Genomic DNA, 14,004 nt, shown 5'->3' on the forward strand with positions numbered 1-14,004 from the left:
TGTATAAAATGAAAAAAAGGGGGGGAAACGATAGAAAGCCGAAATAAATACCAACCCCTACACAAAATATATGGAAAAAATAACTCAGAATATGACTTACAATCTCATAAATCACAAATTTGTTTATTTTTCTTTTAACAATTCAGGGCATGTGAACATCAAGAGTTCAAGGAGATACCTCACCTCTTGTAAAATAAATAAGAAAAATTGGTAACTAAATATCGGAATATTAACAGGAAGGGGGAAAAAATGGAATTTTAAACTAGAATCTACTTTTAAACCCCATAACCAGATAGAATCAAGATCTGTCGCATGAGAACCTTGAGGTCATACAAGGACAATATGAACCCTGGTCTTCTGCTGTAAACATTTATAGATATACCCATAAAATACATGAGACCTTGTTTAGACTGTTCGGGTAAAAGGACTTTTTTCGAGCAGGATAAACAAGGTATGCATATTCTATTCTAAATTGTCATGTACCCCATAAACTGACAGACTTATGGTGGATTTCACCAACCTTCTTTCCAGCCTCAAACAGCCCTGTTAGGCCAATACAAATTAAATGGAACTTAACTGGCTGTTAGCTTAACAGGAGTTCTAATGGAAAACTCTGTTTTAAACACACTCTAGTCTAGGGTTTTGACTGCAAGTTCCTAATCACAGGTAAAACATCTCAAAATTTCACTCTATATCAGGACATTCAGGATTTTCCAACTTATCTTCCTTTTATTATCTTATCAGTTTGTAAAAACTAACCTCTAAAATTGATAAGGTCAAAAAGTAAACAAATTTCATCAGATGTACAGTGGCGCGAAAATTCAATTTCCACAGAGAAATTTAAATCTACAGGTTAGCCAACATGAGTTTATTTCACTAGAGAGAGAGATATTTTTTGTAGGTACCTACTTCTAAAGCAGCGGTTCTCAACCTTTTTTCGCCCACGTACCCCTTAAGTACCCGAGTTTAATCTCACGAACCCCGCCACCAGCATAATGAGTACCGGGTACCCATACCTACTTATGGGTTGATGTGTTATACCATTATACCTACTACTCAGTTCTAATCACACTTCAGTAGGTACCTTTAAAAAAAAAAAAAATCAGAAGGTACCTAGGTATAGGTACTTCAGTACTGAAGATTTTTTTTGGTACGTACCAAAAATCAGTAGGTACTTCATTACCTACTGATTTTTGGGCCACCTCCCTCCCTCGAGCCTCATTTTTCGAAAATTCGAGCATCCACCCGTTCCCCCCCGTGATTCACTGTTTGGACTCTGGGCCCCCCTCGACAAAATCCTGGATACGGCCCTGACAGGCCCTGTAAATAGGTAGTTATTAGGGGGTTGGTGTGCCGGGCCCCATGCCCTCCCTCCCTAGATGATGCCTCAATAACTCAACAATCATAAAGAAAGACCAGAAAAGGGACAAGATTGTCGAAAGATGTCGAAAGTATGAAAATGTAGGTTTCAGGAAAAAGGAAATATTATCTAGTGACAAAAATATTTTGTCTGGCTTATTCTCCTGTTGGTCACACTGCTTATAATCATTCCTGTCAGCAGCCGTGTTTTGAGTTTGAGTTAAAAAATGGTGGTTTCTCTCCCTGTGCGTACGTTTGCTTCGGTGTGCAGAGGAAATGTTTAATATTTTATTTTATTTTCCTCTTTGATTTTCTGATGAAAAGTGTTCAATTTTAGTTTCCCCGTAATGTCGTGACCACGATCGTTCGGTTTTTTTTTCTCTTAATTAGCGGATTTTTTAGTGTAACGAAAATATGGAGGGCGCTGAAAGCAAAGTGCCTCCAGTCCAATTCCCTGACATCAAACGCCCTGAAGATGTTGTTCAGATGATAATGAAGGATGAGCTAAAGTTTGGTGTCCTCATAGGATTGATAGAAGTTGGAGAGGTGTCCAACCGGGAAGTAGTCAACACAATCCTGCATTTGGTAAGTCTGTCACTGGCTTGAGTTCCCGATGAAAATCCTCTCAATTCTAATCTGATAAGAAATCTCAAGTGAGAGATAAATGGAGGATTTGGTGATCAGGTCCGGATTCAGCTGCTTGGCGGTCTGCAACACTTCCAGACTTTGTCTACATGGAGGAGAAAAAGAAAGAAATTGATGCTTGTATATTGTGCCCAGTGGCCTGTTCCACAAAACAATGCTAACGGCATATTATGTGCTCCACACTCCATGAGCAGAAAATGTTGACAAAAGGTGAGACTTTTTTTTTCCGCGGGCTGAGTGAAAAGTGGGCAAAGCTGAGTCATTCGTACCCGAAAGGGACCTGGAACTTTTTTTTTTTTTAAACTACTTACAGGCTATACCTGTCTAATAACATGAAAATCAGGTCAGAAAATTTCCACCCTCCTTTTTGTTTTACTCCACCTTTTCCCAAATTAATTTGGGGTTGGCCTTTCTGGTCTGCAAACGTAGCACCTCTTAGAAGTCTCTTAGGCTACTCTGGTCAAAAAGTCGGATCTTACCTGTATCTAGCTCGTCTATCTCTAACATAAGGCGTCAATTTCTCTACAGTTTCAATATTGTGGGCAAACACATCCAGTCCACTCTTTAATTTAATTCTGGTCCATTTTAACTCACCATAATGGTTGCTGTAGAAGTCCCATGTTCTCCACCACCCCAACACTCCCCGATATTTGGACACCTAGCTTCCTCGCATACAGTGTGGAGATTCAGAGTTCTCAGCTGCTCTTTCACTTTGGCAAATTGGGAGCCTGTTGGGATTTTGGTTTTCAGCCAGGGTGGAAGTCGGAGCCTTTCATTCTCTCCCTTCTCTCTTTTCAGCTTGCCATCATACCTGAAATAGATGAGTGACAAATTAGTTTTCATAAATGTTATTATTTTTTTTTCCAAGTTATAAATTGATACAATTTGAGCTAAAAATCAAGTAATTAAATAGCTCGTTAAACGTAACAAACAAACAATTGATACAATGGTCATCCAAAAGATGAAGGAAGGTTTTTTTTTTAAAAATTATTGTTTTTTTCTCTATCACTAGGTACTGAGGTAAATGAAGTTTTCTTTTCCTTGTCCTCCTGGAAGTTTGGGTTTAAAAACATAAGCTACTCAGCTAGTACATTTATTCCCCTTATTGTTACTTACGAGTTCCATTCTTCAGGGACATTATTATTTTCAGAAGGTTCAGAGGATCTCAGAAAGTCTTGAAAACTCGGTCCATTTGCCAATTTTTCTCTCACTCTTTCAGGTAATGTTGCTTTGGTTCTGGTTGGAATACAAAGGTCCTGGAATTAGAAAATTAATATTAATTTGCTGCTCTGAGCAATTGCTGCGGTAAGTGCAAGTTCTGATTGCCCATGAGTAAGTAAGAAATCGAACATTATCAACCCTGCCTTCCCACGGAGAGAATACAGAATTCTCGAGGCTAATTTTGTTGTGCCTTCTAGGTACAAAAGATACCAAAGGCTGGTTAGGTAGGAAGGAGGTAGGTAGGTAATTGGGTATTTGGTATATGTATAAGTAGGTACATTACCTTGGAAACATTACTGGATATCTGAAGTAGATTAGGAGCAACCTTATTCAAAGTTCTTGTGGCTTTCATTTTGTTCTTATCTTTCAAAGCACACAAACACAAAAACTCAGTTTTAAACACACTCTAGTCTAGAGTTTTGACTGCAAGTTCCTATTAATCACAGGTAAAACATCTCAAAATTTCACTCTATATCAGGATTTTCCAACTTATCTTCCTTTTATCTTATCAGTTTGTAAAAACTAACCTCTAAAATTGATAAGGTCAAAAAGTAAACAAATTTATATGTATAAAAGTAGGTACATTACCTTGGAAACATTACTGGATATCTGAAGTAGATTAGGAGCAACCTTATTCAAAGTTCTTGTGGCTTTCATTTTGTTCTTATCTTTCAAAGCACACAAACACAAAAACTCTGTTTTGAACACACTCTAGTCTAGCGTTTTGACTGCAAGTTCCTAATCACAGGTAAAACATCTCAAAATTTCACTCTATATCAGGACTTTCAGGATTTTCCAACTTATCTTCCTTTTATCTTATCAGTTTCTCAGTTTGTAAAAACTAACCTCTAAAATTGATAAGGTCAAAAAGTAAACAAATTTCATCAGATGTACAGTGGCGCGAAAATTCAATTTCCACAGAGAAATTTAAATCTACAGGTTAGCCAACATGAGTTTATTTCACTAGAGAGAGAGAGAGATATTTTTTGTAGGCACCTACTTCGAAAGCAGCGGTTCTCAACCTTTTTTCGCCCACGTACCCCTTAAGTACCCGAGTTTAATCTCACGAACCCCGCCACCAGCATAATGAGTTATTTTTTGTAGGTACCTACTTCTAAAGCAGCGGTTCTCAACCTTTTTTCGCCCACGTACCCCTTAAGTACCCGAGTTTAATCTCACGAACCCCGCCACCAGCATAATGAGTAGAGCGAGAGAGAGAAAGGGAGAGGGGAGGAGAAAGGAAAGAGAGGGAGAAGAGAGAAAGGGAAAGAGAGGGAGAAGAGAGAAAGGGAGAGAGAGAGAGAGAGGGGAACGCAAAGAGTTCAGGAGAAAGAGAGAGGGGAAGGGAGCGAAAGTGAGGGAGAAAGGGAGAGAGAGAGGGGGAGAGAAGAGAGATAGACTGAGGGGGTACCTCACGGACCTAGCCTGGTCCATTTAGAAAGAAGAAGAAGAATACCATTTACTGAGCTCAAATAACATTGTAGGTCACCCATCCAAGTACCAACCAACTCTCTGTAGCTTACCTTGAGGTGTTTCTTCGTGGGTTGCATATACTGGCCGAGAGTGACACAGTCTACCCCAGCTGCCAGTAAGTCATCTAGTGTCTGTTGCACTTCGGCATCTGTTTCACCAAGGCCTAACATGATGGAGGATTCCCTCATTATATTTTTATTAAGAAAGAACAGCATAGAAAAAAGGAGCACATAAATTTAAGTTTTGACTAGACAGGTAAGTACACAGGAAAACTTGGAAAGTTTGAAGTTTTTAACCCTATACAGAACCAAATATGGGTGAATGGTCCAACTAATGAAGGTAATATCCAGAAGTAGTGTAGACTTTGCAATCATTTACATCACTTGGATGTTCCATTGTGTAAAACTATAACATGGAGCCAAAAATATGAAAATCCTGGATACGGCCCTGCAAATAGGTAGTTATTAGGGGGTTGGGGTGCCGGGCCCCATGCCCTCCCTCCCTAAACGATGCCTCAACAACTCAACAATCATAAAGAAAGACCAGAAAAGGGACAAGATTGTCGAATGTCGAAAGATGTCGAAAGTATGAAAATGTAGGTTTCAGGAAAAAGGAAATATTATCTAGTGACAAAAATATTTTGTCTGGCTTATTCTTCGATTGGTCACACTGCTTATAATCATTCCTGTCAGCAGCCGTGTTTTGAGTTAAAAAATGGTGGTTTCTCTCCCTGTGCGTACGTTTGCTTCGGTGTGCAGAGGAAATGTTTAATATTTTATTTTATTTTCCTCTTTGATTTTCTGATGAAAAGTGTTCAATTTTAGTTTCCCCGTAATGTCGTGACCACGATCGTTCGGGTTTTTTTTTCTCTTAATTAGCGGATTTTTTAGTGTAACGAAAATATGGAGGGCGCTGAAAGCAAAGTGCCTCCAGTCCAATTCCCTCTCTTAATTAGCGGATTTTTTAGTGTAACGAAAATATGGAGGGCGCTGAAAGCAAAGTGCCTCCAGTCCAATTCCCTGACATCAAACGCCCTGAAGATGTTGTTCAGATGATAATGAAGGATGAGCTAAAGTTTGGTGTCCTCATAGGATTGATAGAAGTTGGAGAGGTGTCCAACCGGGAAGTAGTCAACACAATCCTGCATTTGGTAAGTCTGTCACTGGCTTGAGTTCCCGATGAAAATCCTCTCAATTCTAATCTGATAAGAAATCTCAAGTGAGAGATAAACATTGTGCAGGTGTTTTGACAGGGTGACCAAGAAAGAAATGGAAATTTGCAATTATATGGGTGAATGGCCCAACTAATGAAGCTAATTTATTTATTTAAGTAATATACCTTATTTATACTGTCGGCTAAGACTAAAAAGTCCCATTATGCCAACAGTTTAAAAAGGCCTCATTTATTAACATCAATAATATTATATGGATGAATGGTCTAACTAATGAAGCTAATATCTAGAAGTAGTGTAGACTTTGCAATCATTTACATCACTTGGATGTTCCATTGTGTAAAACTATAACATGGAGCCAAAAATATCAGTATTGGTATGGGTGAATGGCCCAACTAATGAAGCTAATATCCAGAAGTAGTGTAGACTTTACAATCATTTACATCACTTGGATGTTCCATTGTGTAAAACTATAACATGGAGCCAAAAATATCAGTAGGTATTGCTAAGTTTTACTTACTACCTACTTACCTAATTCTGATGTAGAAATTATAGTGTGTTGATTCACCAGTATTTTTTGAACAATGTATCTAGGGATCTAGAAGATGAAGAAAAAGAAAAATTCTCTAGTTACTTACTTAAGTACTCCTTTTTTCTGCTCTTTGCCTTTGAAATCTCACCTACTGTTTTTTTTTTTCCAATGTGAGTACCTATATAGGTAGTTTGATACCTACCTATCAAGCATTAGCTAGGTACCTACTGAAGTATGCAAGAAAATGACAACAAGGAAACTTTCAAACATTTTGTGATCATAAGTTTTACTTACTACCTACTTACCTAATTCTGATGTAGAAATTATAGTGTGTTGTATGTATAGGGCAAAGTAGGTGTTAGGTAGGTAGGTAAACAGTTGGTGATTTAAAATAAGAATAAAAGCAGTAGATACTTACTATTACATCATTTAATTTTATGTTTTTCCCGAGCTTAAAATTAAACAGTCAAGCTAGACCCATTGGCCCAAGCAATTAGAGTGTATGATTGTTGACAGTCAAAAATATTTTAAGCACTGTGAGTAGGTAGGTACTATACTTGTGACAAAACATGTAAAAAAACTGAATCAATAAAGTACCTATGAGGTATTTTAGTGATGTCCCAAGATAAGATTTACCAGTATTTTTTGAACAATTTATCTCGGGATCTAGAAGATGAAGAAAAAGAAAAATTCTCTAGTTACTTAGGTACTCCTTTTTTTCTGCTCTTTGCCTTTGAAATCTCACCTACTGTTTTTTTTTTTTTCAATGTAAGTATCTAGGTAGTCTGATACCTACCTATCAAGCATTAGCTAGGTACCTACTGAAGTATGCAAGAAAATGACAACAAGGAAACTTTCAAACATTTTGTGATCAAATTTAATGCTTGGGGGAAAGTTGGAAAAATAAACAAGGAAACTCTTTTTCCTCATTATATTTTTATTAAAGAAAGAACAGCATAGAAAAAGGGAGCACATAAATTTAAGTTTTGACTAGACAGGTAAGTACACAGGAAAACTTGGAAAGTTTGAAGTTTTTAACCCTATACAGCAGTGTTTCTTAATTAGTTTGGCCCGCGGAACCCTTTTCAAAAGGTGAACATCTTTGCGGAACCCTGAACTTTCAAGATTGCACCCCCCACCCCCACAGTTCCCTCTATCAAACCTCTAAAAAAAGCTGTATAAGATGAAATACCTACCTAGTCTAAGATGGTCGTTTTGAAACTGCATTTTATCTAGTGTATGATTTTTCCAAAATATCTCGCGGAACCCTTGCCGTCAGCTCGTGGAACCCCTAGGTTCCGCGGAACACCAATTAAGAAACACTGCTATACAGTATACAGAACCAAGAGAAATAAAATAATTAAGTTACCTAGGTATGTAACTTTGTACTTTGTGAAATAATGAGTTAACATTATCAACGAGCTAGAAAAGCAATATGATTTTAAAGGAAATCAATGGCTGTTGTTGATGCACTCTATCATTGTGCCAAGTACTTCAGTACATAAATAAACCAAGAGAAATAAAATAATTAAGTTACCTACCTAGGTATGTAACTTTGTACTTTGTGAAATAATGAGTTAACATTATCAACAAGCTAGAAAAGCAATATGATTTTAAAGGAAATCAATGGCTGTTGTTGATGCACTCTATCATTGTGCCAAGTACTTCAGTACATAAATACTAAATACCAATACCTACCTCCATAGGTGTGTGTTGTTATCTCCATAAAATTTATACCTACACTGTCAACCTCTGAGACTTATGATTTTCTATTTATTATTACTTATATTTTTCTACAGATTTTTAGATATACCTATACAGGGTGGTTCGTGATTTGCGAACCACGCTTATATCTCAGAAATGGCTGGGAATTAAGGAATGAAATAAACGGCATCATGTAGTTCTTGTCTTGTGTATCTAAATTTTGCCCCTTTTTTCATTGTTTTAAAATACGGAATTTCAATTATTTCAATTTTCGATTATTTCAACCTCCCTCGGTCCCAATTAGTTGAAATAATCGAGGTTCTACTGTAATACATTTCCTCGCCCTCCCTCACCAGCAGCTTTATGGCGCTTCCTACATACCTTCTAGTCGTGATTCACGTACTCGGTGAGAGAGAGAGGGAGAGAGAGAGAAAGGAAGGAAGGGGTGATAAAGAAAGAGCGAGAGAGAGGGTGCTGTTGAAGAGAGAGGGAGAATGAAAGAAAGAGAGAGAGAACGAAGTGGTGTGTAAGAGCGAGATGTAGGGTGCTGTTGAAGAGAGAGGGCGATTATGTTCGCGGATTTGCCGATTATGTTCGCGGATTTCGCGATTATGTTCGTGGATTTCGCGATTTTGTTCGCGGATTTGGCGGTTTACATAACATTGGAAAATAGGAATATCTACTATTTCATGTACAAATCTACGTAGACATATCATACGTGTATCTATCTAGTATTTTCAACTGTTAGGTCATAAAAGATAATGAAGGCGCTGGAACTATGGGTACAGGTAGATAATGGGAGGTACCTATTCATAATGTTCACCTCTCAGACGAAAGAAAGTCTGTTTCTCGTTCGACAATTGTTGTTAGTTCACACAAACGCCTCCAGAGGGCAGCAGCGGTATGCTTTTTTTGCGACCGCAGAAAACTTGGAATAATTTCTTGACTTCTTTATTTTACGTTTGTCTGATAAGATAAGTTTCAAAGTTCAGTGAACTGAAATCTCGTTTAGAAAATACCCTTTAAAGCCCAAAGATCAATTTCTACTTATTATTACTTATGTTTTTCTACAGATTTTTAGATATACCTACCTAAGTACATAGGTGTAGGTATTATGATATTCCATGTACTTAAGTAGGAAATGTAGGTATGCTGTGGATATCCTTAAGGAAAAACAGGAGCTGTTAACAATGAAGCAGCTCTACCTTGATTAATGAATAGTAGGAAATGTAGGTATGCTGTGGATATCCTTAAGGAAAAACAGGAGCTGTTAACAATGAAGCAGCTCTACCTTGATTAATGAATGACTGTAGGTATTATGATATTCCATGTAAGTAGGTAATGTAGGTATGCTGTGGATATCCTTAAGGAAAAACAGGAGCTGTTAACAATGAAGCAGCTCTACCTTGATTAATGAATTTTAATCCATGTTCTCATGAAGAAAATATAGCTTTCAGTTAATGTTGTGTGTGTAACATATTACTTACAGCAGCAGAGTAACCAACCAGCCAACCACCTACTTTACTTTCTGCCTTTGGTGTATGTTTTTGTCATGTTGTGAAAAAAAAAAAAAACTGGGCTAAAAGTTTAGATAAAAAATTGGAGTTTTGTAACAAAAGCACGAGTTGGGAGGATGAAAAACTGAAGTTTTGTGTTCTGGAAGTTCACGAGTCTCATTTTGAAGCTATTGTAGGGTACTTGGTCTGACTCACAATAAATTGTAAAGAACTAACAATGTTGGAATTGGAACTTTCTACTGTTTTTTTTTGTTTTTGTTTTCTTTCTTTTTTTTTTTCCTTTTTTTTGAGGGTTTGAGGTAAGAACAATGTCAAAACTCTTTTCTGGTAGGTAGGTAGGTAGGGATTTAGGGTAGTAAGTAGGTAGGTAGGTACATAGTAGGTATCTACCTACGTAGATCTTTTGATCTGTCAGTACCAAATTGTTGGGTGCTCATTGTTATTTTAGAAAATTATATACCTAAATGGAAGAGTACTTACATTAACATTAAATGAAATGAGGGCCTTTGCCTACGAAATTCTAATATGTATAACATTTTTTTTTTCTTTAAATATCTACTTAAGTACCTACTTAAATATAACTACTTACCCATCTTCCTACCATACTGTAAGTCCGAAAAAATAAATGTAAAAGGTCTAAAATTCAATTTTTATTTTCCATTCTAATGAAAGAGTTCAAAGATGTGTGACGTCAGACTTTATGCAGTTGTTTTTTTCGTCCCCTAGGACCCTAGGTAGCGCCAGTAACTCGGGAACGGTTTGGAATTTCGGGATTTTCCGATTTTTCCCAGTACCTACAAAAAATAAGGGATCCAATGGTGAAAATGGGAACGGTTTGGAATTTTGGGAGTTTCCGATTTTTCCCAGTACCTACAAAAAATAAGGAATCCAATGGTGAAAACCGCATCTTCCTAGCTCATTTAGAAGTGGGTTAGAATTTGTATACGTGAGTCAGTCAGTCAGTCAGTCAGTTACACAAGGGGCTGTATATATTTAGGACTCACAATAAATTGTAAAGAACTACTTAACAATGTTGGAATTGGAACTTTCTACTGTTTTTTTTTTCCGTTTTTTTTTTTTTTGAGAGTTTGAGGTAAGAACAATGTCAAAATTCTTTTTTGGTAGATAGGTAGGGTATTAGGGTAGTAAGTAGGTAGGTAGGTAGGTACATAGTAGGTATCTACCTACGTAGATCTTTTGATCTGTCAGTACCTAATTGTTGGGTGCTCATTGTTATTTTACAAATTTACATACCTAAATGGAAGAATACTTATATTAACATTAAATGAAATGAGGGCCTTTGCCTACAAAATTCTAATATGTATAACATTTTTTTTTCTTTAAATATCTAAGTACCTACTTAAATATAACTACTTACCCATCTTCCTACCATACTGTAACTCCGAAAAAATAAATGTAAAAGGTCTAAAATTCAATTTTTATTTTTCATTCTAATGAAAGAGTTCAAAGATGTGTGACGTCAGACTTTATGCAGTTGTTTTTTTCGTCCCCTAGGACCCTAGGTAGCGCCAGTATGCAAGCACGCTTGCGGAGGAGCAGAAAGAACTGCGCAGAATCGTATGCGCACAAACACATTAATGTGTTGCCTGCGAGGGAGCTTTGCTAGGGACATTTGATTTGACGTCATCGCCTACGGGAGCGTATGCCGTGACGTCAAAGTTTACGATTTACCGGTATTTTTTTTAAACGATTTATCTCGGTATCTAGAAGTCGTAGAAGAAAAAGAAAAAATCCGTTGGTCCTCATTTTTCCTGCTCTATGACTTTGAAACATCACCCAAGTAAGCGCAACTGATCCATTCTTTTTTTTCCCAATATGTACTTAAGTAGGTACTTTAATAACTACACGACCTACCTACCATACTGTATACCAGTATACTGCTCTTTCTTACTATGTTCAGCTTACAATGCTTGTATGAAGTTTGGCTAATATGTTTGTATTGTTGTAACTCTTCCATGAAGTTCAGTTAATGTTGTCTCCTCCTACTTGGAGTTTAGCTGATACTGTTGTTTCTTGAGCTCAGGAGTAGGAAAGTATATCTGGGGTTCTAGGGGGAGCTGGGGGAGAGTAAGGAACTTATTGAAAGTTAAATTTAATATCCGAACCTTCGGTTCCTGGGAGTTGCCATATGGCGTTTTTCATGTGTGTTTTACAAGATAGATGTATCTGTATGTATCTATTGCAAGAACAATGTAACCTGAACTTTATAGCTGTACGGTACTGATTGAAATAGAAACTCATATGGGCGACGTCATCGCCTACGGGAGCGTATGCCGTGACGTCAAAGTTCACGATTTGAGTACCGGTATTTTTTAAATCGATTTTTCTTGGGATCTAGAAGTCGCAGAAGAAAAAGAAAAATTCCGTTGGTCCTCATTTTTCCTACCCTATGACTTTGAAACATCACCCAAGTAAGCGCAACTGATCTATTGTTGCATTCTTTTTTTTTCCCAATATGTAGTTAAGTAGGTACTTTAATAATTACACGACCTACCTACCTACCATACTGTATACCAGTATACTGCTCTTTCTTACTATGTTCAGCTTACAATGCTCGCATGAAGTTTAGCTAATACGTATTGTTGTAACTCTTCCATGAAGATCAGTTAATATTGTCTCATCCCATATGGAGTTTAGCTGATACTGCTGTTTCTTGAGCTCAGGAGTAGGAAAGTATATCTGGGGTTCTAGGGGGAGAGTAAGAAACTTATTGAAAGTTAAATTTAATATCCGAACCTTCGGTTCCTGCGAGTTGCCATATGGCGTTTTTCATGTGTGTTTTAGGAGATGTATCTGTATGTATCTATTGCAAGAACAATGTAACCTGAACTTTATAGCTGTACGGTACTGATTGAAATAGAAACTCATATGGGAACCCCACTTAGTAACACATTGCACTTTTGTTGGGATTTTGTAAGGAAAGGAAAAGAAGGAGAAGAGATGGAAACTAAGAAAACGGAAAAGACTAGAAAGTACCTAGGTAGGGGAAGGAACGAAAAAATATGTAAAGAAGGGAGGGGAAATGAAGAGAAGTAGGTAAGTATAAAAAGAGGGGAGAGAATGGCAAATGTAAAGAGGAGAAGGGAAATAAAGATAAGTATAAAGAGAGAGGAGGGAAGGACAAATGTAAGAGAAGAGGGGAAATTGACAGGCAGCGAGAGAAAGATAAGGGAAAGAGAGAGTGGGGATCTTGTAACAAAAGAATGGAAGAGAGGAAAGATTATCTAGAGAAAAGAAGAGAGGGTGTGGGGAGGTAAAAGTAAAGACAGATGGAAGAGGTGGGAGACGAAAAGTAAATGTAGATCTATTCATGCATAACAAGAAAAGAAAATGAGAGGTTCTGAGAGAGTGAAAACGTACCATGAAAAGAAGTAGCAAGGGAATAGAAAGAGAGCGAGGGAGCGCGAGCGCGCAGAAGAAAGGAGGAGAAAGAGAAGACGGTAGGACGAGGAGAAGAGGAAGGGAAAAAAAGAGACGACTGGCCTTGTGCTTTTTTTTTATGATTATTTATCTAGATTTGTCCCGTTTATTCTTTTGTATGAAAATGTTCTTTTTTTTTTTAGCTGAAGTAGGCTCTTTTTTCGTCTTCTCTTTGTCTTGATGAAAATACAATACCGTTTTTGAGAGAAAAGCCTCCATGCCTGGAGAGAATAGGGCCTCCCAAACCTCGGAGTATTTTTTAAAAAAACTAATTTCTATTTCTTGCGTGTCCCTTGGAAAAAAAGAGGAAGCTCTAAACAATTAGTCTGGTGAATATGCCAAAATACAAGGTTGTTCCTGCCAGCCCCAGTTAGTAACTTGTTGGTAGCACGTTGCCTTGTAAGCCGCTAAAATTCCGCGGTTTCGATAGCGCCGGGGCGGATTTTATCCTGAACGGATCATTGTTTCGTTCTCGGAAACGGGCCTGCTTTCTTCTATCCTGTCACACACATCCTTTTCTCCTCCAATTTGTTTGGGCACCCGCTCGAACGCTTTCCGACTATTCAAGGTAAAGTGGAGGAGAAAGGGAACCCAATAAGAGAGAAAGCCTCTTTCTCTTCCATTTCCCTTTCCCATTAGTTTTTGGTTCGACTCGACAGACTGAGGGTAGATATTTTCTTTATTATTCGTTTTGACAGGGTTCTAATTGGCTAGAATAGGGAGGGGATAAGTCGGGGGGACTTTTTTCAATGGGAAGGAGGGTTAACCCTACAATGGAAATGAGGATTGCTACAAGGGAAGGAGAGACGATAGGGAGATTGCTTCAAAGGAGGGGGGTGAATAGTAGACGGGATTGCTATAAAATGGAAGGGCATTCTTCAATGGGAGGGAGGGTGGTTACGGGGGACTGCTTCAATGGGAATGGATATACTTTAGGGACG

The 14,004-nt window shown here is 37.7% G+C and overlaps 3 protein-coding genes across 3 annotated transcripts; 2 read left to right on the top strand and 1 right to left on the bottom strand.

Moving 5' to 3' along the window:
- The first annotated feature begins 1,599 nt into the window (after nt 1-1,599).
- On the top strand, nt 1,600-2,003 carry LOC108253137 (neurobeachin-like). Its single transcript, XM_017446537.2, has one exon. The coding sequence runs from the start codon at nt 1,774-1,776 to the stop codon at nt 1,963-1,965; it is 192 nt and encodes a 63-aa protein (XP_017302026.1). The 5' UTR covers nt 1,600-1,773; the 3' UTR covers nt 1,966-2,003.
- Nucleotides 2,004-2,580: 577 nt separating this feature from the next.
- LOC103514942 (lipoyl synthase, mitochondrial) lies at nt 2,581-3,728 on the bottom strand. Its single transcript, XM_017446488.2, has 3 exons — nt 3,509-3,728; nt 3,121-3,260; nt 2,581-2,815 (listed from the first exon to the last, which is right to left on the bottom strand). The coding sequence occupies exons 1-3, from the start codon at nt 3,575-3,577 to the stop codon at nt 2,590-2,592; spliced, it is 435 nt and encodes a 144-aa protein (XP_017301977.1). The 5' UTR covers nt 3,578-3,728; the 3' UTR covers nt 2,581-2,589.
- Nucleotides 3,729-5,648: 1,920 nt separating this feature from the next.
- Nucleotides 5,649-5,988, top strand: LOC108253133 (neurobeachin-like). Its single transcript, XM_017446516.2, has one exon. It carries the CDS (start codon nt 5,678-5,680, stop codon nt 5,867-5,869), a length of 192 nt encoding a protein of 63 aa, XP_017302005.1. The 5' UTR covers nt 5,649-5,677; the 3' UTR covers nt 5,870-5,988.
- Nucleotides 5,989-14,004: the final 8,016 nt, after the last annotated feature.

This window comes from Diaphorina citri, unplaced genomic scaffold (assembly GCF_000475195.1).
Source record: "Diaphorina citri unplaced genomic scaffold, Diaci psyllid genome assembly version 1.1 scaffold46, whole genome shotgun sequence".
NCBI lineage: Eukaryota > Metazoa > Arthropoda > Insecta > Hemiptera > Psyllidae > Diaphorina > Diaphorina citri.

What these genes read in the sequence shown, in the direction of transcription:
- LOC108253137 (XM_017446537.2), top strand. Translation starts at nt 1,774, where the DNA reads ATGGAGGGCGCTGAAAGCAAAGTGCCTCCAGTCCAATTCCCTGACATC.
- LOC103514942 (XM_017446488.2), bottom strand. Translation starts at nt 3,577, where the DNA reads ATGAAAGCCACAAGAACTTTGAATAAGGTTGCTCCTAATCTACTTCAG. An exon ending in TATCCAGTAATGTTTCCAAG is followed by an intron (nt 3,261 to 3,508) that starts GTAATGTACCTA and finishes TTCTAATTCCAG; the next exon opens with GACCTTTGTATTCCAACCAG. An exon ending in GTCCCTGAAGAATGGAACTC is followed by an intron (nt 2,816 to 3,120) that starts GTAAGTAACAAT and finishes CATCTATTTCAG; the next exon opens with GTATGATGGCAAGCTGAAAA.
- LOC108253133 (XM_017446516.2), top strand. Translation starts at nt 5,678, where the DNA reads ATGGAGGGCGCTGAAAGCAAAGTGCCTCCAGTCCAATTCCCTGACATC.